Raw genomic sequence first — 22,860 nt, forward strand, 5'->3', positions numbered from 1 at the left:
ACACCCAAATATATAGGCAGCAATCAAACGAAATTAAGAATCCGGACTAAATTCTAATTAATATTCTTAACTATATTATTTGTAGATTATTCTAGTATTTTGATATCAAACGATGTAAAACCCTAATATAAACCGTACAATAAAAAAGTAGTAGGAAAGTGCTTAAAATAGATGTGTACTGACTGAATATTCTTTAAAAACCCTCGCTTTTTACGGGCGAGTCAGTAGCAAAGACTCTATATATTGCCAAAATTATAAAAAGTGGACTCTCATTTGATACCAATAATTAATCATCCGCCACCACCGCCGCTGCCGCGACTTTCATCCTTGGACTCTACTAGATCACCGCTGCCTTCGACCAATGTCCAGTTCCCTTTTAACCTGCGCTGCGATCAAGCAGATGAGAATGTGAGTGATAAGGGGAAAGTCGTCATGGATGAAATGGACTTTTTCTCCGATAAGAAGAAAGATTGCCACGACGGTGGTGGTGGAGACGGAGGCGGAGGCGGCGCTTCTACACATTTATACACCACCGAACCTTCTTCAATCTCGGATTTCAGCGTCATTGTAAGTTTGCATATATGCATTTTATGTTTATAAAATTAGATAACACATTTCTTAGTCCTCATGAGATTTTATTAGTTGTAGTTGGAGAGAGAAAATGTGAATGTCGAAGACATTTCTTTTCAGCACGAAAATTAAAAAAATATATTTAATTAAATAAAAAAAGATACTTCCTCTGCATAAAATCCCATTACTAAAAATAAAAACCCCTTTATTTCTACTTTATTCTCTCCACCAACACACAAAATAAAGAAATGACTCTACTTGGAACGCCCAAAATAAAAAAATGACTTTTCTATTATGTCATCTTATTTGGAACAACTAAAAAGGAAAGTGTATATATATCTTAGGTGTGACTGAGTGGAGTAATAAGCTTACAAATTTATGATTGTTGATCATAGTTTTTTCATTTTATAGCTCATTATTACAATAGTTATATGTATTGAATAAATTGTGATGGATCAATGCTTTAATATATTGTTGTTGCATTATGAATGCTGTAGAAAGATTAGGATTACTATTGACGAGATTGCATTGTGATTATGTTTAATGCATTTAATCGAATGCTAGTCCTATTTTCTAAGTAAAAATATTTTTACAGACTGAACTCTTCCTTCTCACAGCGAACAACGGTGGCGATCAGCTCAATAAAGGCCGGACTTTTTCTAATTCCGATCTCAAAACTGAGGTGGGAGAATGTATAAGTAATGTGTGGGAGGACGGAAATATTTAAGAAGATAGTGTATAAAAGGGATTGAAGAGATATGATGATTTGGACAAATTTAGAATGCTTTTACTTCTTATTATGCAAAATTGTAATATATCTAAATTTTTCTATATAAATATCTAGAGAATTCTATATAATCTTGATAATTCAACTACTACAAAGTATCTGCATTTTGTACTACACAATTCTAGAGAATTCTACTATTTCCTTCTTAACCCATTTTACTATTTTGGAGTGTCTACAATTATATAACCCATTTGTTTTATTTTATTTTATTTTTTTATTTTTAGTCAAAATGGATTATTTAATTGTGGATGAAGTGAGTACTTTCATAACATCTACAATTAGATTTATTTATTTTTATTCCAGCACCAACACCGACAAAACACCAAACACTACACTAGTACATAGTGTGAGTATAATAATGTAAACACTAAAAAATATGTGTGTGAATGTTGCAGATAGGGATTCTCAAATCCGAGCTAAAAAGATTGAACTCAGAGAATGAGGATTTGAAGGAGACGCTAGCTCAAGCCACGAACAAATACAATGGCTTGCAAATGTGATGGGGTACGAACTAAACCCTAATGGCAAGCCCAATAACAGTGACGGCCCATCAGCCCAGAGCCCAAGAAAGAGTATCTGTTCGGCACCAAAGAGTTCGGCTCGACCAAAGAGTTCGGACTCAGCCTACAGCTCGGTAAAAGCCGACCAGTCAAGCTCTCCTCTCAGATCGGCAAGAGCTGATCGGTAAAGTCCAGCAGTTCGGTTTCAGCATTCGACCGAACTAGGAGTTAGTGGACTCATGAAAGGCCTCCACGACCTCCGCTATACCCACGATCTATTTAGTGGTACGAAGCAGTTATTGAGCAGTTATTGCTCACCCACGATCTTGTTAGTGGGGCTGCAAACCACGACCTTAGTTCAATGTATAAATAGAACTTAGATCAGATAGAAAAGGGTTAAGCTCTCTAGAGATAAAACACCATATAGCAAGTTTGTATTTGTAAGCTGTAGAAAACAGATCAAGCAATACAACTCTGCCCTCTTTTCTTCCCGTGGACGTAGATTTACTTCAGTAAATCGAACCACGTAAATTCTTTGTGTCGTGATCTGTATTTTCCTGCATTCACTAACATCAGAAATTCGCGGATTCATCACTGGCGCCGTCTGTGGGAAACAGAGAACCAAATTTGTGATAAAGCGAATTTTTGACCCTTTTTCCACCCCAAAAAAAAAAAAAAAATGCATACCAGATCACACACTACCCGTAATACCGTTCGTGAAAACCATGAGGAAGCTAGTCCAGCCCGCTGGTCCGGAAAACAGCCTCGGGAGACATCTACTTCCAGTTTTCACGATGAAGGAACAAGCCGCTCAAAAGGTCCACACACCGAGTCTTCCCAGCAGCCTGATTTGAATGAGGTTGTCAAGCTGTTCTTGGCTGAGAAGCAGGATGAGTTCTTAGCCTTCCTGCAAAAGAGCCAAGAGCCGAAGACGAAAACGGTGGATTCTCCTTCCTCATCCAGACATGAAAGTCGCTACCGCAGTAGTGCCGTGTCTTCCAGGAAGAAGAATCCTCAACCCCGACATGTTCCTGTTCCTCCTCGGTACCGGAATCACAGGAGAACTCCATCTCCTCCATACCGAAGAGGTGTCGGGTTCGCCATGTACGGAGCATTGAAGACTCCGTTCTCGGACGATATCACCCGAACTTCCTTGCCACAGAACTACCGAACTCCGTCAATGACTTATGACGGGTTGGTGGATCCTCATGACTTCCTGGGACGCTATCAGTATAATATGGCGAACCAGGGTCTCAATGAGGTCCATATGTGCAAGCTGTTCCCCGAGCTGCTCATCGGGAACGCCAGCAGGAGGTTTTTTCAGAAAGCGGAAGCCCGGATTACTTCGGCTCAGCTGCTTTCTATACGTCAAGGTCGCGACGAAAAGATCAGCGACTTCCTGACGAGATTCCACGAGGAATGCCTACAAGTAGATAATCTCAATGATCTACTTGTCATTTCGGCATTCCAAAATGGAATCCTGCCCGGAGCTCTCTACAGAAAGCTCGTGGAATGCAGTCCGCAAACAGCTCAAGAGATGTGGGACATTGCGGACAAGTTTTCTCGTGCCGATGAGGCAGACCGTCGAAAACGGTCTTTAGACAGCTCATCTAGAGAAGACAAAAAGAAGCCCGATCATAGCGATCAGAGGCTTCCTCGCCGAACACCTTCCCCACCAAAGGAGGGATAGCGGTCATCCGAGGTGATCGAAAAAGAGCAAGTGTGTTCGCAGATTGCGCTTAAAAGTGCCGAGCAATCAGTTCGGCACCATCAAGCATAGCAATCACAGCAGCCGGAGTCAGAGGCAGGCGAAATGACCGAAGTCCCACCGGAGCCGAACTCGATGGTGTACGGCACTGAAGCCGTGATTTCGGTTGAGATCGGCATACCCAGTCCCCGAACTCAATTTCTCCTCAGAAATGAATGGTGACGGACTGAGAGCCGAACTAGATCTTGCCGAAGAAAGAAGAGAATTGGCCTGCATAAAAGCAGCCAAGTACAAGCAGCAAGTAGCCCGGTATTTTAACCAAAGGGTGAAAAAGCTGCAATTTCAAGTGGGAGATCTCGTCTTGAGAAACAACGAAGTAAGCCGAGCAGAAAAGCTGGGCGAACTCGAACCCACATGGGAAGGTCCATATCGGGTGTCAGAAGTCCTCGGCAAAGGGTCTTACAAATTGACTCGCGTGTCAGGAGCACAAGTACCCCGAACATGGTACGTTTCCAACCTCAAAAAGTTCCATTTGTAAGAGACAGTCCGGTCAGTCAGTCAGTCTTGAGTCCTGTTCGGTCAATGTGCTTTCTTTGGTTTGCTTGGTCTTTGTTTGTCTCTGTGCGTTTTGTCTGTGTGTTTTGTCTGTCTCTGTGCGTGTCGTCTCTTACAAATGTTACTGAGGTATCTTGTTCTTCGAAGGCTGATCCCCTTCTTAGAACATATACAAGCCAACGATTGTGAGTCAAAGCTTCTAAAGAGGATACAAGACCACAATTCAGCTTAAACAAGCAGTTCGTCTGAAACGAACTGCAATAAGCCAACGATTGTTGAGTCAAAGCTTCTAAAGAGGATACAAGACCACAATTCAGCTTAACAAGCAGTCCGTCTGAAACGAACTGCAATAAGCCAACGATTGTTGAGTCAAAGCTTCTAAAGAGGATACAAGACCACAATTCAGCTTAACAAGCAGTCCGTCTGAAACGAACTGCAATAAGCCAACGATTGTTGAGTCAAAGCTTCTAAAGAGGATACAAGACCACAATTCAGCTTAACAAGCAGTCCGTCTGAAACGAACTGCAACAAGCCAACGACTGTGAGTCCAAGCTTCTCAGGAAGATACAAGACCACAATTCGGCTTAAGAAATAAGCACTTCGTCTGAAACGAACTGCAATAAGCCAACGATTGTGAGTCCAAGCTTCTCAGGAATATACAAGACCACAATTCGGCTTAAGAAATAAGCACTTCGTCTGAAACGAACTGCAATAAGGGAAAGTCCGATCCACGCGATAAACCTCGCCGAATTAGGACGACCAAGTTCGGTCAAAGAAGTTTACCTCATAAGACCGAGGACGACCATGTCTAGTCAAAGAGGTTTACTGCATAAGACCACTTCGGTTAACTGGGAAAGTCCGATCCACGCGATAAAACTCGCCGAATTAGGACAAGGGAAAGTTCGATCCCGGCGACAAAAATCGCCAAATTAGAACACAAGGACGAGTCCGGTCAAAGATGTTTATTTCATCAGACCAAAGACGAGTCCGGTCAAAGATGTTTATTTCATCAGACCAAGGACGAGTCCGGTCAAAGATGTTTATTTCATCAGACCAAAGACGAGTCCGGTCAAAGATGTTTATTTCATCAGACCAAAGACGAGTCCGGTCAAAGATGTTTATTTCATCAGACCCAAGACGAGTCCGGTCAAAGATGTTTATTTCATCAGACCAAAGACGAGTCCGGTCAAAGATGTTTATTTCATCAGACCAAAGACGAGTCCGGTCAAAGATGTTTATTTCATCAGACCAAAGACGAGTCCGGTCAAAGAAGTTTACTTCATAAGACCAAGGACCAAGTCCGGTCAAAGAAGTTTACTTCATAAGACCGAGGACAAGTACGATGAAATTTTTTCGCTAAGCTGTAAATACAGTGTTAGAAGCGAAAACAAAATTTCATTTTTCAAATCTTGTTCGGCATACAACTCCGCTACCCTACAAAATGGCGTTACGCTATTACAAAGGACTATTCTACTGTCCAGGGTTGCTGAAGTTAAGCCACCTATCTGCAAAATCCTCTGGAAGCCGAGTTCGGTTGTTCCGAGCAGATGAAGAATAAGCAGGTTGACGAGATGCTATCCTCGACCCAACGCCTCTTCCCCGAGCCCGAGAAGTCCTAACACCTCGGCGATGAAGAGTCTCTGCAATAAGCATCTGCTGATCTTGCTCGCTCATAGTCACAACTCCTCGGCGACTTTCAGTCCGTCCCTGTCTTGACGATTCCGGTTGCCCCTGAGCCCGTTCTCGTCTTGACGTTTCCGGCTGATCCGGAGTTCGTTGTTGACTTGGAGTAGGATTTTGAACAAGGGAACCAGAGGTTTGATCTGGAGTGCGAGCATCTGTTGGCACGATATGCCGAAGGAATCTTTCTATGGAGGGGCGCCGAGAAAGAACAATGTTGTACCGAGAAGCCCAACGCCGCAGTGATGTCACAACTTGTTGGCAAGCCGAGCTCTCCAGCGCATTGTTCCTCCGGAGTACATGATATTCCTCCCACAGTTCGTCAACTCGACTCTGAGCATCTGATATGGTCACTCCCCCGCGCACACGGATGTAATCCTCGTACGCAGTCCTCTCAGCAATGGTCGTATTCAGCTCGGCCTCCAGATCCTTCTTATCGGACTCTAAGTCCTTATTATCGGCATCCAGCTTCACTAAACGAGCCAGAAGCTCGTCATTCTTCGTCTGATCGGCTATAGCTCTTTTCTCAGCTTCGTCTAAAGCCGAAGAGTACAGCCGTTTCCAGTGAAGTATCTCCATCTCCTTGAGTACAAAGCAGCTATATTAGTTCGGCAGCTGTACCGAGCAGATAGTAAAATACAACAGGAATAAAGGCGAGTACGAAAAGCTATACGAAGACAAGTGTAGAGAATTTTTCATTCACAAGGAAAATTTTTTACACTAGGAGGGCTTCAAGGCCATTTCACAAGGAAGAAATTAGACTAAGAGAAGGGAGACGAAATCATACTCCGCCAGCTTCGTCTCCGGCTCCTTGGTCTGGTTCAGCTTCTTTCTCCTGAGCTACCTCAGCCTCGGCCTCGCATCCTGCCGGCCTCACCTCCGCCTCCTGATCGGCTTCCTTCTCCGGATGCCCGGCCCGCTCGACTTCGGCCTCCAGCTCCAGCGGCTCGGCCTCACCCTCTCCGTTGTAAGTCGAAGCGGGTGAAACGGGTCCCACGGAGGCAAAGATAGCCTCCAGGTTCTCGTCCCGATCAGCTCGACAACTCCGGACTCGGTCTGCAGAAAGCAGGACCGAGGATGAAGCGAGCTCCTCAAGGAGCGGCAGATTCTGAAGCCGAGCTGCTATCTCTCGGCTGTACAGAGGCAGCACGACGTCGGCCCCCTGCTCGCCCTTATCGGCAATTAGCCTTACCAGACTACCGACAAAGGCCGAGAACTGGCTGCTCAAAAAGAGTTTCTCCGTGTAAACACGGAGAGCCTCCCCTTGGGCAACCACGGCAGCAGCATCCCTCCGTTTCGTCTGCTCCCGCTGGATGACGAGCTGGTTTTTGGCAAACTGAGCTTCATCCTGGGCCGAAATCCTAGCAGCTCTGGCCTTCTCAAAGTTAGCCTCAGCCTGTTCGGCCCGATGACAAGCAGCCGCCAACTTCCTCTGCATCTCAGCATAGTCATTGGACGCTTTGGAGAGTTCGACGGCGACAAGCTTGGAGAGCATATCGTTCCTCTGAAAATGAATAAAGAAAAAAGTCAACAAAGGGGCCACAAAAAATACAGGAAAAAAGCAAGGCCAGAAAATCAAGAAGAGAATTCACCTCGGCGAAGTCCGTGGGCCATAAAAACGGCTCACAGATATGTTCCGAAGGAGGCGCCAAGACCACATCTTTCTCTGGCGCTCTCGGGGGCTTCTGGGCCTTCCCCTTCCCCTTTGCCGAAGTCGACTCCGGCTTCTTCGGATCCGAAGAGGTTTTTTGCCTTTTCGGAGTCCTCTCGGCATCAGACGCCGAGCTGGTGGTTTTCGGCCTCTCCGGCTCCTTGGACTCCGAAGATTTGCGGCTAGCTTTACTCAGCATGTACACTGCCAAAAAGCAAGAAAGCAAAGTCAGATCTTCTTCGTTAAAGCAGTAGAGCGTAAAGATAAAGAGAAATCCTCACCCTCGGCTTCTTCGTCCGAAGACGAGATGTCGAACACGACGTCGCCCTTGACGAGCTCAGACTCCGTGTATTGTTTCCTAACTATGGGAATCTTGTTGAGCTCGCCATCGAGCTCGTCCAACGGTTCAGGCCGAGGATGACGGATAACGGACTCCGGCCCTCTCCAGGGAAAACTAGGAGCCGCGGTCCTATCATAGTAGAAGAAGCGATTTTGCCACTTCGGCCACTTCGTTTTACAAAAGGCCCTAAAGGGCTGTAAAGGGATCAAGTAAAACCAAGACCCCTTCCTCTTAAATTGAAAGAATTTAAGGATCGCCTTCAAAGACAAATCCCTTCCTAACCTACGGAGTTCGGCAGCGAAGGCCGACAAGTGCCTCCAAGAGTTCGGAGTCACTTGGCCTAAAGGAAGCTGAAAAAAATCTAGTAAATCTATAAAGGCAGAAGGGAGGGGGAAACGAAGCCCGCATTCTAAGCAGGCCTCGTACACGGTGGCGTACCCCTCCGGCGGGGAGTCAGCCCTATGATCACCGTCAGGTACCACCGCCTTCCCCCCAGGAAAAAAGTATTTTTCGGGTAGGGATATCACAGTATCCTTACTCAAAATACTATGGAAATACTCTACGGTCTTCTCCCCGGACTCTTTCCGGCCAGAAGACCCCTTATCCCCTTTCCTACCGCTACCCGACTCCGAAGAAGAAGAAGACATTTTTCTTACTTTTTGAAGGTGAAGAAAGTCTGAAGAAGCTCTTGAAAGCGGAAGAAAATTTCTCGAGAAAGAGAGAGTACAGAAGACGCAACAGCAAAGGTGTTCAAATGAGGAAGAAAGAGCATATTTATCAGATTCGGGAAAGATTTCGAGATCGTTGCGCCGTTTCGAATCCCACCTTTTCAGGATTCAACGGCCGGATTTTACTGTCGCATTTAATGCAGGCACGCGCAAGGCACGTCCCCTGACGTCAGCCTCCCCCTTACCATTATCCAGAATGCCGAAGTGACTCACCTCGCCGAAGTGATTCACTTCGCTTTTCGGGGGGGGGTAGTGATGGGGTACGAACTAAACCCTAATGGCAAGCCCAATAACAGTGACGGCCCATCAGCCCAGAGCCCAAGAAAGAGTATCTGTTCGGCACCAAAGAGTTCGGCTCGACCAAAGAGTTCGGACTCAGCCTACAGCTCGGTAAAAGCCGACCAGTCAAGCTCTCCTCTCAGATCGGCAAGAGCTGATCGGTAAAGTCCAGCAGTTCGGTTTCAGCATTCGACCGAACTAGGAGTTAGTGGACTCATGAAAGGCCTCCACGACCTCCGCTATACCCACGATCTATTTAATGGTACGAAGCAGTTATTGAGCAGTTATTGCTCACCCACGATCTTGTTAGTGGGGCTGCAAACCACGACCTTAGTTCAATGTATAAATAGAACTTAGATCAGATAGAAAAGGGTTAAGCTCTCTAGAGATAAAACACCATATAGCAAGTTTGTATTTGTAAGCTGTAGAAAACAGATCAAGCAATACAACTCTGCCCTCTTTTCTTCCCGTGGACGTAGATTTACTTCAGTAAATCGAACCACGTAAATTCTTTGTGTCGTGATCTGTATTTTCCTGCATTCACTAACATCAGAAATTCGCGGATTCATCAAAATGCATATGCAAAAATTCATTCAAGAAAAACAGCAAAACATTCATGGAAATGGTTCATCGTCAATGCATCGACAATTTGTCGATACCAGGGCTAATGCCTGCGACATTTCTTCGCCTGAAGGCCCGGCTGACGACGGGAATCTAAGCCCTTAACACAAAATTCTCACTCATTCTGCTTCTTCCAACAGTGTCGATCAGGCCACTGAGGCCACCATTCGGAAAGCCCGGGTTTCTGTTAGGGCCCACTCTGAGGGCCCTATATATATATATATATATATATATATATATATATATATATATATATATATATATATATATATATATATATATATAGATGTATTCATTTCCTTTTTGTATCTTTTGTTCTTTGTTCTTTTTAATCTCAGCCCCACGATTTTGTCATCCGACGGTTAGATTGGTGTCACGTGTCATTTAATAATGCAGATTTTCAGTTGAATAATGCACACCGACTAATAATGCACCATTATTGTGTAATAATGCAGATTTTCAGTTGAATAATGCACACCGACTAATAATGCACCATTATAGTGTAATAATGCAGATCATCTGGACCGTTGATGAATGAGATCTAACGGCCCATATTAAGAAGAATAAATGATCTAAGGGATGAATAGGAGAATAGCGCTTAATTTGACTTTTTAAACGTGAAATGACAGATGAATGATGGATTTCAGTGGAGGAAATATGGTCAAAAGATAGCAAAGGGAAACCCGTGCCCTCGTGCATACTATCGTTGCACCATGGCAGTGGGTTGTCCAGTTAGGAAACAAGTTCGTTTCCCAAAACAACTTTTTGTTTGTTTGTTTTTCAAAATTTTGTTTTTTTTTATCATTTATTATTAATTATGTAGGTGCAAAGATGCGCGGAGGATAGAAGCATTCTCATAACGACATACGAGGGGCACCACAACCATCCGTTGCCGCCAACAGCTATGGCTATGGTGTCCACGACCTTATCGGCTGCAAGAATGCTCCTCTCCGGCTCAATGCCGAGTGAGGATGGCTTAATAAACTCGAGTTTCCTCCTCCCTTGCTCCACCAACATGGCCACTATCTCCACCTCCGCGCCCTTTCCCACGGTTACATTAGACCTAACGAAATCCCCGAATCCCTTGCAATTTCCCCGAGCTCCGATCCCCTTTCCTACACCACCGGCCCCGGCCTTGCTGCCACAGCTCTTAGGCCAGGCATTGTATAACCAATCCCAATTTTCCGGTCTACAAATGTCTCAAGAAATGGATCAAAACAATCAGCAATTGCAAAATTTACATGCATCAACTAATCAATTAGGGCAGACTAATAATGACACTTCTTCAAATTCAGTTCAGGCTAATGATCCTAATTTTACTGCAGCATTGGCTGCAGCCATCACCTCCATCATAGGCGGTTCGCCTACGTCTACTAACAACAATAGTAGCAACAACAATAACAACGATGCCAATAATGGATCCAACTTTTATATCAAATGATGACGATGATGATGAAGTAGTTTTTTTTATTTGAGGGTTCTACTTCATTTTTTGAATTTTGGTATTGAAATTCGTTATTTTTTCATGTTATTTTGATTATTTTTCCCCATCTCAATAATGTAATTGTGATTGATGTTCCCGAAGAGAACATGACATTCGTATATACTCCATGGAGAAAGGAATGATGAATAAAAGTTCCTGAACTTTTCTATTTTTTATGATTAAGTCCTTCAATTTATGATTATTTTTAGTTTTATATTGATTTTGTTAATGATTGTTAACTACGTTTGATTATTATTATTATTATTATTATTATTATTATTATTATTATTATTATTATCATATATAGTTGTTTTTAAAATTTTGATGCAGTTAATATCTTAAATTTACTTGTTTTTATAAAAATAAATAATTACTAATAATATAAAATATTTTGTAATTAACATTCAATTAATTTGTTGTTATATTGTTTATTAATTCACAATTGGGAGAACAAAACTTGTTTATGTTAAATTTATTTCACATGTGTTCACTGAGTACGAGGAAAAAAAATACTCCCTCCGTTTCACTATAGTTGAGTCATTTTTCCATTTCGAGAAGTTTCTTCATAGTTGAGTCATTTCCATATATAGTAACTTTTTTCTCTCTCTTACTTTACTCTCTCTTACTTTATTCTCTCTACTTTATTCACTTTATACTTTCTTCTCTCTACCTTTTCTTCTCTTTTACTTTTTAACTATTTATTTAACATACCCAACATCCCTTTCTTAGACTCCGTGCCCAAAAATTCCGCCTCAACTTTAGTAAAATGGAGGGAGTACAAGATAACTGGATTTTGAACCGACATCCTCTAGGATTTTACCAAAGCACATTTACTATGGTATATATGTTAAGATAAAATGACACTAGAGACTAAAATGACACTTTAATTAGGACTACCAAAGTTATTTCGGCGGCTAGAGCTCAACCAATCACTCAGCCTTCAATTCACTACATATAGGCCCATGTAGTTAAAAATAAAGTAAGTTAGAAACTCCTATAACATTTTCAGTCAAACCCAAAAATATATTAACGAGCTTCTTTATGAAAATTTTTAATACCCTAAATTTTTGATGGTGATGAATGCTGGTAGAGAATAAAGATCACGACACAATGAATTTACGTGGTTCGATTTACTGAGGTAAATCTACGTCCACGGGAAGAAAAGAGGGCAGAGTTGCATTGCTTGATCTGTTTTCTACAGCTTACAATACAGACTTGCTATTTTATATTTGATCTCTAGAGAGCGAGCGAGAGAGTCTAACCCTATCTATCTGATCTAGGTTCTATTTATACAAAGGACCAAGATCGTGGCATGCAGCACCATTTACTAGGTAGTGGATGTCGTAGAGATCGTGGCGATCTTGCATGGGTCCACTATCCTGCATGAGTTAATGACTGCTTGACACCACTAAATAGATCGTGGGTGTAGTGGAGGTGGAAATCCTGCATGAGTCCACTATCTCCTAGTTCGGTCGAATACTGAGACCGAACTGCTGAATTATTGCCGAGCAGCTTTTGCCGATCTGAGAGTAGAGCTTGATGCCGACCTGAGAGCAGAGTTTGATTGGTTGGCTTTTACCGAGCTGTAGGCTGGGGCCGAACTCTTTGGTTGTGCCGAACTGAACTTCTTTAGTCATGCCGGACTGATACTCTTTAGTCATGCCGAACTGATACTCTTTCTTGGGCTTTAGGCTGATGGGCTTTACTGCTGTTGGGCTTGTTTAGTACGTACTCCATCACTACCCCCCCCCGGAAAGCGAAGTGAATCACTTCGGCATTCTGGATAAAGGTACGGGGTAAGTTGATGTTTGTCCTCGGTCTTATGAAGTGAACTCTTCTTTGACCGGACTCGTCTTTGGTCTGATGAAATAAACATCTTTGACCGGACTCGTCTTTGGTCTGATGAAATAAACATCTTTGACCGGACTCGTCTTTGGTCTGATGAAATAAACATCTTTGACCGGACTCGTCTTGTGTCCTAATTCGGCGAGTTTTATCGCTCGGATCGGACTTTCCGTTGTCCTAATTTGGGGATCGGACTTTCCCTTGTCCTAATTCGGCGAGTTTTATCGCGTGGATCGGACTTTCCCTTGTCCTAATTCAGGCAAGTTTTATCGCGAGAATCGGACTTTCGTTGCAGTTCGTTTCAGACGAAGTGCTTGATTCTTAAGCTGAATTGCGGTCTTGTATCTTCTTTAGAAGCTTTGACTTCACAATCGTTGGCTTATTGCAGCTCGTTTCAGACGAACTGCTTGTTTAAGCTGAATTGTGGTCTTGTATCCTCTTTAGAAGCTTTGACTCACAATCGTTGGCTTATTGCAGCTCGTTTCAGACGAACTGCTTGTTTAAGCTGAATTGTGGTCTTGTATCCTCTTTAGAAGCTTTGACTCACAATCGTTGGCTTATTGCAGCTCGTTTCAGACGAACTGCTTGTTTAAGCTGAATTGTGGTCTTGTATCCTCTTTAGAAGCTTTGACTCACAATCGTTGGCTTATTGCAGCTCGTTTTAGACGAACTGCTTGTTTAAGCTGAATTGTGGTCTTGTATCCTCTTTAGAAGCTTTGACTCACAATCGTTGGCTTGTATATGTTCTAAGAAGGGGATCAGCCTTCGAAGAACAAGATACCTCAGTAACATTTGTAAGAGACGACACGCACAGAGACAGACAAAACGCACATAGACAAAACGCACATAGACAAAACGCACATAGACAAACAAAGACCAAGCAAACCAAAGAAAGCACATTGACCGAACAGGACTCAAGACTGACTGACCGGACTGTCTCTTACAAATGGAACTTCTTGAGGTTGGAAATGTGCCATGTTCGGGGTACCTGTTCTCCTGACATGTAAGCCAATTTGTAAGACCCTTTGCCGAGGACTTCTGACACCCGATACGGACCTTCCCATGTGGGTTCGAACTTGCCCAGCTTTTCTGCTCGGCTTACTTCGTTGTTTCTCAAGACGAGATCTCCCACTTGAAATTGCAGCTTCTTCACCCTTTGGTTGTAATACCGGGCTACTTGCTCCTTGTACTTGGCTGCTTTTATGCATGCCAATTCTCTTCTTTCTTCGGCAAGATCTAGCTCGGCTCTCAGTCCGTCGTCATTCATTTCTGCCGAGAAATTTAGAGTTCGGGGACTGGGTATGCCGATCTCCACCGGAATCACGGCTTCAGTGCCGTACACAAGACTGTACGGAGTTTCACCGTTGGAGGTTGTGGGTGTAGTTCGGTAGGACCATAGGACTTGAGGGAGATTTCCTACCCATTGTCCTTTGGCTTGTTCTAACCGAGCTTTTAACCCTTTCACCAGGATACGATTTGTTACCTCCGTTTGTCCGTTTGCTTGTGGATGAGAGACCGAAGTGAACCGCTGTTGAATATTCAGCTCTTGGCACCAATTCTTGAACGTCTTGTCGGTGAACTGAGTCCCGTTATCTGAGATGAGGATGTGGGGTATGCCAAATCGGCACACTATGTTCTTCCAGACGAAGTCCAATGCCTTTGAGCTCGTTATCGTAGCTAATGGTTCAGCCTCCACCCACTTCGTGAAGTAGTCCACGGCAACGATAAGGAATTTCATTTGCCGAGGAGCTTGAGGAAGTGGTCCCACTATGTCTATGCCCCATTGCATGAAAGGCCAAGGGCTTTGCATAGTGTATAGATCGGTCTGCGGCATCCTTGGGACATTTGCATGAATTTGGCACTTCGTACACTTCTTGACGAGCTGCACTGCCTCTTGTATCATGGTTGGCCAATAATATCCCCATCTCAGAACTTTTTTAGCTAAAGCTCTGGCTCCGATGTGGCTACCGCACGATCCTTCATGAACTTCTCTGAGGATGTAGTCCGTCTCTTCTGGTCCTACACACCGCAATAACGGCTGGAGGTAAGACTTTCTAAAGAGGACTCCTTCATGAAGTTCGTACCGAAGTGCTCGGCACGTGATCTTCCGAGCTTCTCTCTTATCCTCGGGCAATTGTCCTTGATCCAGATACTGCAAGATCGGCGTCATCCAGTTCGGCGAGCTGGATACTGAATGTACCTCGGCTTCATCAATGCTTCGATGCATTAATTCTTCCGCCTTTGAGCTCGGATCTGAGGCCAACTTACTTAAAGTATCTGCTCGGCTATTTTCCGCTCTGGGAATGCGGATTATCCGAAAATAGGAGAAACTTCGGCTGATGCTTTGCGCTTTGTCCAAATACTTCTTCATTCTCTCATCACGAGCTTCACTTGTACCCAACATGTGATTTACTATGACTTGTGAATCACAATGGACTTTGAGAGATTTGACGAGCAGACTTTGCGCTAACTGGAGTCCGGCCAGGAGGGCTTCGTACTCGGCTTCATTATTAGTAGTGGGGAATAGGAACCGAAGTGAGTAGGTTACCTCGTGTCCGTCGGGAGCGATAAGTAAAATATCAGCTCCACTTCCCATCTTGTTTGAAGCTCCATCTACGAATCCGCTCCAGCAGTCCGGCGGCTCTACTTCGGATTCCAAGGGCTGTGCTAGTTCGGCATTGGCAGAATTCTTCTGTTCGGCAATAACAGGAATTGCTTGATCGAACTTGGCCTCTGCAAGAAAATCTGCCAAGGCTTGTCCCTTGATGGCTTTCCGAGGTAGGTACTCGATTGAGTGTTCTCCCAGCTCTATGGCCCATTTGGCGATTCTGCCTGATGCTTCTGGCTTGGTCAAAACTTGCCGAAGAGGCAGATCGGTTAAGACGCATACCTTGTGAGCATAGAAGTATGGCCGCAGTCTCCTTGCTGCATTTACTAACGCCAGAGCAATTTTTTCCAGAGGTTGATACCTTGTTTCTGGACCTCTTAATGCTCGGCTTGTAAAGTAGATGGGAAACTGCTTTAGGCCTTCTTCTCGTACAAGCACCGCGCTAATGGTTTGATCGGATGCCGCTAAGTATAAGAAAATCACTTCGGCATCTGTTGGAGCAGAGAGAATTGGAAGCTCGGCTAAATAACTTTTGAGCTCATCAAAAGCCTTTTTCTGCTCTATGACTTCAGAGACGATTTAGTCTTCCCGGCAGGGAGAGCGTCAATAGTTAGGATTACTCCATCATATTGCGGCTCGTTATCGTCTTCGGGATCCTGTTGCCTTTTCGGATCCTGAGGAGCGCAGTTCGCACCTCCCTGCTTTTTGTTCCTTTTCGGCTGCTTGCTTTGGTATTTTTTTAACGTCCCTGCTTTCACAAGGGCATCAATACCTGCAGCCAAATGTCGGCACTCCTCGGTATCGTGACCGTAGTCTTGATGGAAGGAGCAATATTGATCCTGAGGTCGGCGCGCGGCCGATTCCGTCATCCGCCTTGGCTTTTCGAACATATCGGAATGCAGTTCGAAAATTTCCGCTCTTGACTTGTTTAAGGGTACGAACTGAGCGGGCGGCTTCTCAGGATTGAGACGTGGCCCCAATCTGCCTTGTACCGGTGCCCTTTGAATTCTTTCAAAAGGAGTTCGGCGAGGAAACCTCTGATCGCTATGATCGGGCTTCTTTTCGTCTCCTCTAGATGAGCTGTCTAAAGACCGTTTTCGACGGTCTGCCTCATCGGCACGGGAGAACTGGTCCGCAATGTCCCACATCTCTTGAGCTGTTTGCGGACTGCATTCCACGAGCTTTCTGTAGAGAGCTCCGGGCAGGATTCCATTTTGGAATGCCGAAATGACAAGTAGATCGTTGAGATCATCTACTTGTAGGCATTCCTTGTGGAATCTCGTCATGAAGTCGCTGATCTTTTCGTCGCGACCTTGACGTATAGAAAGCAGCTGAGCCGAAGTGATCCGGGCTTCCGCTTTCTGAAAGAACCTCCTGTGGAAAGCATCCATTAGATCTCGGTAAGATCTAATGCTGCCTTGGGGGAGGCTATCGAACCACCTTCTTGCGTTCCCGATAAGCAGCTCGGGAAACAGCTTGCACATGTGGACCTCATTGAGACCCTGGTTCGCCATATTATACTGATAGCGTCCCAAGAAGTCATGAGGATCCACTAGCCCGTCATAAGTCATTGACGGTGTCCGGTAGTTCCGCGGCAAAGGAGTTCGGGTGATATCGTCCGAGAACGGAGTCTTTAATGCTCCGTACATGGCGAACCCGACATCTCTTCGGTATGGAGGAGAGGGAGTTCTCCTGTGGTTCCGGTACCGAGGAGGAACAGGAACATGTCGGGGTTGAGGATTCTTTCTCCTGGAAGACACGTCACTACTGCGGTAGTGACTTTCATGTCTGGATGAGGAGGGAGAATCCGCCGTTGTTTTCTCCGGCTGTTGGCTCTTCTGCAGGAAGGTTAAGAACTCCTCCTGCTTCTCGGCCAAGAACAGCTTGACAGCTTCATTTAAATCGGGCTGCTGGGAAGACTCGGTGCGATCTCTCCCGGAGTGGCTTGTTCCTTCTTCGTGAGAACCGGAGGTAGATGTCTCCCGAGGCCGTTTTTCAGACCTGCGAGCTGGACTAGCTTCCTCACGGTTATCACGAACGGTATTACGGGTAGTGTGTGATCTGGTATGCATTTTTTTGGGGTGGAAAAAGGGTCAAAAATTCGCTTTATCACAAATTTGGTTCTCTGTTTCCCACAGACGGCGCCAGTGATGAATCCGCGAATTTTTGATGGTGATGAATGCTGGTAGAGAATAAAGATCACGACACAATGAATTTACGTGGTTCGATTTACTGAGGTAAATCTACGTCCACGGGAAGAAAAGAGGGCAGAGTTGCATTGCTTGATCTGTTTTCTACAGCTTACAATACAGACTTGCTATTTTATATTTGATCTCTAGAGAGCGAGCGAGAGAGTCTAACCCTATCTATCTGATCTAGGTTCTATTTATACAAAGGACCAAGATCGTGGCATGCAGCACCATTTACTAGGTAGTGGATGTCGTGGAGATCGTGGCGATCTTGCATGGGTCCACTATCCTGCATGAGTTAATGACTGCTTGACACCACTAAATAGATCGTGGGTGTAGTGGAGGTGGAAATCCTGCATGAGTCCACTATCTCCTAGTTCGGTCGAATACTGAGACCGAACTGCTGAATTATTGCCGAGCAGCTTTTGCCGATCTGAGAGTAGAGCTTGATGCCGACCTGAGAGCAGAGTTTGATTGGTTGGCTTTTACCGAGCTGTAGGCTGGGGCCGAACTCTTTGGTTGTGCCGAACTGAACTTCTTTAGTCATGCCGGACTGATACTCTTTAGTCATGCCGAACTGATACTCTTTCTTGGGCTTTAGGCTGATGGGCTTTACTGCTGTTGGGCTTGTTTAGTACGTACTCCATCACCTAGTATAATGCAAATCCTCTTTATGAGAATTAAAATCCTTTCTAGATGAACCTTTGTGGTTCAAGCTTATTTCCTATTGCTAGTAGATTATTTGTTAGTATTAAACTATTAATTAAATCAGCATTAATTTTGATCTCTCTCAATCAAAGCACCTAATATTAATTAGGCTTTGAGATCACCTATTATTTGGATGAAAAAAGATGAACTAACCCTAGTTGGATTTCTAGGGCAGCTTTTCACGCTATAAAATGAGAATAATTTTGTACCACTACTACAATATACTACTTCTTATAGAATAAAGAACTATATAGACTTCCAATTTATAGAATATTAGCTAGCTAGATTCAATAGAAATAAAGCTAGATTATTATAATGCTAAATCAAATGAAATTATGTTTTAGAGATTATTATAATGCGATCTAGGGCGAGATTTGTTGGCTCGAAGACCATATCACATTATTCTTTTATTACATTAAGAGAGACTATGCATTAATTATAAACATCAAAATTATTTTTTGGCTCGTAATTAAAATATTTCACAAGCCAAAAACGTAAGCATCTATACTTGAAGCGAAAACAGGTTTGATTCTTCCGTGGCGGGCCTTTAAATTTATATTTATTGTATGTGTGAGTTGATCAAGCGATAGAGAGGTTAATGTCTGAGTTTCGACTCCTCCGTGACTTTTTAAATTTAAATTCATTTACCCATAAAAAAGGAGAAATTACATAGGTTCTGTATTTTGTTTGCAATCCCAATTAATACGTACTGAGACAATGCAGTAGATAAGTAAAGTACAAAAAAGGGTATTAACAAATTAACCCTATTAGATTCGCGACTTTCCACACTAGTATAATTGTTATGCTAGTTTTTGGCTCTTTTTCATCTATCGGTATTATAAATACATTCCAATTATGCAATCAAATTAAAAAAAAAAACAAACACAAATCAAACATATTTTCACTTCTTCTTCGAGTTCACAATTTCTAAAGTTATGACAATCAAAATCTCTATATTTCTTTTTCTTGCCTTTTTTTACTTTTTCAAAGGCAAAATTAAGGCCTATGAAAGAAACCCAAATGACGGTCTACTTCCAAGATTATTCGGGTGGGCCCAACGCAACTGTGATAGAGATAACGGGCCCATCAAACGGGCTACTTAGTTTCACAAAATTTGGAGCTATATTATGCACGGATGATCCAATAACCGAGGGGTTTGAGGAAAGCTCAACCCAAATTGCTAGGGCCCAAGGTATATACGTGATGTCAGCTCTAGATCCACGTTTTAATATTGAATATTTTTATCAATGAAGAATATAAAGGTAGCACGTTAGAAATACAAGGGACTAGTTCCCAGTTTGAGCGGGTAAGAGAAGTGGCAGTGGTGGGTGTTGGGAAATAAACACAGGCAATCACGAGTGGCACTGGGAAATTCCGACGGGCTCTCGGTTACGCAACTTTAGAGACACTTTCTTACGACTACGCGAGTGATTATGCCATCATCCAATGCAATGTTACCGTGCTACACTATTAGATACTACTAGTATTTAACCACCAAGGAAAATTTTCTTTCTAATGGTTCGTATTAAATTTTCTTGTCTTTTAAAATGAAAAAAATAGCTCAAATTCAATTGATTTTGTTGTACTTGAATTTTATTTATCAATTATCATTTGGTATACATGTGACTGCAGTAACATATCTTAAGCAATTAGTATTGTTTATTTATTACTACTATTTTACTGAATTTTTATATAGTTCGGGAAACAATACATATAGTAAATGAATGCATATGAGAAGACCGAGTCTAGTGCCTGAACAGATCAGATTCATAATTCATATATTTCTCCATCTAACCATATTTTAATCATTAAAATTACTTATGTGTCTCACTTTAACTTGTATGTCATTAATTAATTTTTCTAAAAATATAAAAAGCTGAGTTCAAAAATTTAGTAGAACGTGAGTCTTAGTTTTATATATTAATTTATTAATAAAGTAAGAAAGAAATAAGTTATTGAAATGTAGTAAGATCGAAAAAAATAAATTAAATAAAACATTTAATGAGGGTTGCCTAAAATGAAAAGGTTGGACATATAATGGGGGACTATGGAGATAGAGACTGAGCACTTAAGTTCTTCTACTTATAAGTTTCTCTTTTTTTTAATTAAAAATTATCCTTGTTCATTTATTCTAATTAAACGAAAATAAAAGTGTATATGAGCACTTAGATTTACAACAATGCCCAATTTTTAAAATACAAGGACTCGATGTTTACAAGCAAATGTTTACGAACTCATTAATTACTTATAAAAAGAAGATGAAGATAATCATAAAATTGAAATAAATAAATTGACAGCACAAGTAATTTAAATTGATTCCTAAGCATTAAATATTTTAGTTCTCTTCTTCACTATTCCAACCACGCAGCTTTTAAGAAATTAAAGATTTAAAGGATCTTTCCAGTCTATGCTGGGCTGTGTTTGTGTGTAGAAAATATTTAAGGTAGCAGACTTTGTTAATATTAGTTGACCCCAGTTTTAGCTTCATCACTTTGTTGTATAACGTTAAATAAGACAGAGCGAGAGAACTGAAATATAATGGAATTTAGCAGAGTCAAACCCTAGTAACTAAATTGACTTTTAAATATTAAATGCTCTTCTGCTCAAATGCGTCATGCTTATAGTGTGCATTAATGGAATGGGGGTGGATGTAGATTACTTCTTCCTATATATAGTCAGGATGCAGATTAAGTGAGATAACGACTAAACCTTGAAATTGACCATAAATGAGGTTTTCTCAAAAATGGGGGTGTGTCGTGCCTCTTGTTGTTATTTTGATGTTGAATATGAGTGTTGAGATTCTTTGTGATGAGAAAGTTGACGTGAAGGGTCGTCGTGGCCATCATGGAAAAGGACACAATGACGGTGTAAGAGGAGGGGAAGGCTTTGGTGGTGCTGGTTCAGGGAGTGGTGTAGGATTTGGAGGTGGAGGCGGCTTTGGTGGAGGTGGAGGCGGAGGTGGTGGGAGTGGTTTTGGCTCAGGTGGAGGATATGGAGCTGGAGGTGGGTTCGGTGGGAGTGGAAGTGGAAGTGGAGGTTTAGGAGGAGGCGGAGGAGGTGGAAAAGGTGGTGGAGGTAGTATTGGAGGTGGTTTTGGCTCTGGTGGAGGGTTTGGAGCAGGAGGTGGTGCTGGTGACAGTACAGGCGAAGGTCATGGAGGAGGAGGAAAAGGTGGTGGAGGCAGTGTTGGGGGTGGTCCCGGCTGGGGTGGAGGGATTGGAGCAGGAGGTGGTGCTGGTGGCAGTACAAGAGGTGGAGGAAAAGGTGGTGAAGGCGGTGTTGGGGGTGGTTTCGGTTCAGGTGGAGGGATTGGAGTAGGAGGTGGTGGTGGTGGAGGAGGAAAAGGCAAGGGAGGCAGTATTGGGGGTGGTTGTAGCTCGGGTACAGGTGGAAGTCGTAGAAGAGGTGGAGGGATTGGGGAAAGAGGTGGTTCTGGCAGCAGTATAGGTGGACGTCATGGAGGAGGCAGTGTTGGGGGTGGTTCTGGCTCGGGTGGAGGGATAGGAGGTGGTGTTGGTGAGAGTATAGGCGGAGGTTTTGGAGGAGGGGGAAAAGGTGGTGGAGGTAGCGTTTGGGGTGATTCCGGAGCAAGTGGAGGCTATACTGGGGCTGGTTTCGGCTCGGGTGGAGGGTTTGGAGCAGGAGGTGGAGGTTTAGGGGGCGGATTTGGCTATGGCACTGGATTTGGTGCCGGTGGTGCAATTGTGGAGGATTAGGCGGTGGAGAATTTTGAAATGGCATTGGAGTTGGTATTATCCTAAAATATTTAGCTACATTACATTAGTTGGCTTCAAATGTTTCTGGTAACGAAAATTTATGAGTTGAGACGTTTTCAACACATATTACTGGAATACTCTGATTATTTATTTAAAACAAATTATGCAAATTATCACGTACTGTCATGATTCATACACCTAGTTTAATCTTCGTAACTGAACTCCAATCCTCCCAGTCCCACACCCACAGTAGCATCCACATTCTCATTTCCACAATTCCGATTTTGAACACTACCTTCCTATTCGGGCTATTCCTAATCACATCAAGAAACCAAATTCTTGAAAGCTCAATAGCATGTACGCCTAAAATGACAAGCAAAGATTCCGACGAACAGTAGTTGTGCAAAGATGATAGCATAAGCGAACACAATGTTGGCAATCACAACAAGTGTATTGTTTGTAAGAAGAGATACAGAGTGAGGAACAAGAAATGACTAATAAGTAGTAGTATTTCTTTAACTTGTTTCTCTTGGTTCTGGTTGGGTGGAATGGATAAAAGGCAAGTCTTAAATGTTTCATTCATAAATTCAATAAAATCTTTGGACTAGTGGAGATGCCGGATGCGGATAACTTGAACTTCTACTCGATGAATAAAGCAGTCGGAAACTATATAGTATTTTACTATTATTTCATGTTTAAATAGTAGGCGTGATATGAAATAAAATTGATATACAAAATTTACTACTACTAGACAATATAAGAGCTTCTGCTAGTATCTCATATACAGAAACTGTAAATTACTACTACTAGTGAATGAAATATCTCACAAAATTAAAGAACCTCTCTTTTGGTGCGATTAAAAAAACTGTAAATTAAATAATAGCGAATCTCA

General features: G+C 43.0%; 1 protein-coding gene and 2 pseudogenes across 1 annotated transcript; all 3 read left to right on the forward strand.

The window, feature by feature from the left end:
• Positions 1 to 171: 171 nt before the first annotated feature.
• LOC121803710 lies at positions 172 to 10,860 on the forward strand (annotated as a pseudogene).
• An 8,397-nt stretch (positions 10,861 to 19,257) lies between these two features.
• Positions 19,258 to 19,726, forward strand: LOC121803711 (annotated as a pseudogene).
• A 1,252-nt stretch (positions 19,727 to 20,978) lies between these two features.
• LOC121803713 (glycine-rich cell wall structural protein 1-like) lies at positions 20,979 to 21,968 on the forward strand. The gene has a single exon (XM_042203339.1). It carries the CDS (start codon positions 20,979 to 20,981, stop codon positions 21,966 to 21,968), a length of 990 nt encoding a protein of 329 aa, XP_042059273.1.
• Positions 21,969 to 22,860: the final 892 nt, after the last annotated feature.

This window comes from Salvia splendens, chromosome 5 (genome assembly GCF_004379255.2).
Source record: "Salvia splendens isolate huo1 chromosome 5, SspV2, whole genome shotgun sequence".
Lineage (NCBI taxonomy): Eukaryota > Viridiplantae > Streptophyta > Magnoliopsida > Lamiales > Lamiaceae > Salvia > Salvia splendens.

Excerpts from the sequence above, each read along its gene's own strand:
- LOC121803713 (XM_042203339.1), top strand. The coding sequence starts at position 20,979 with ATGAGGTTTTCTCAAAAATGGGGGTGTGTCGTGCCTCTTGTTGTTATT.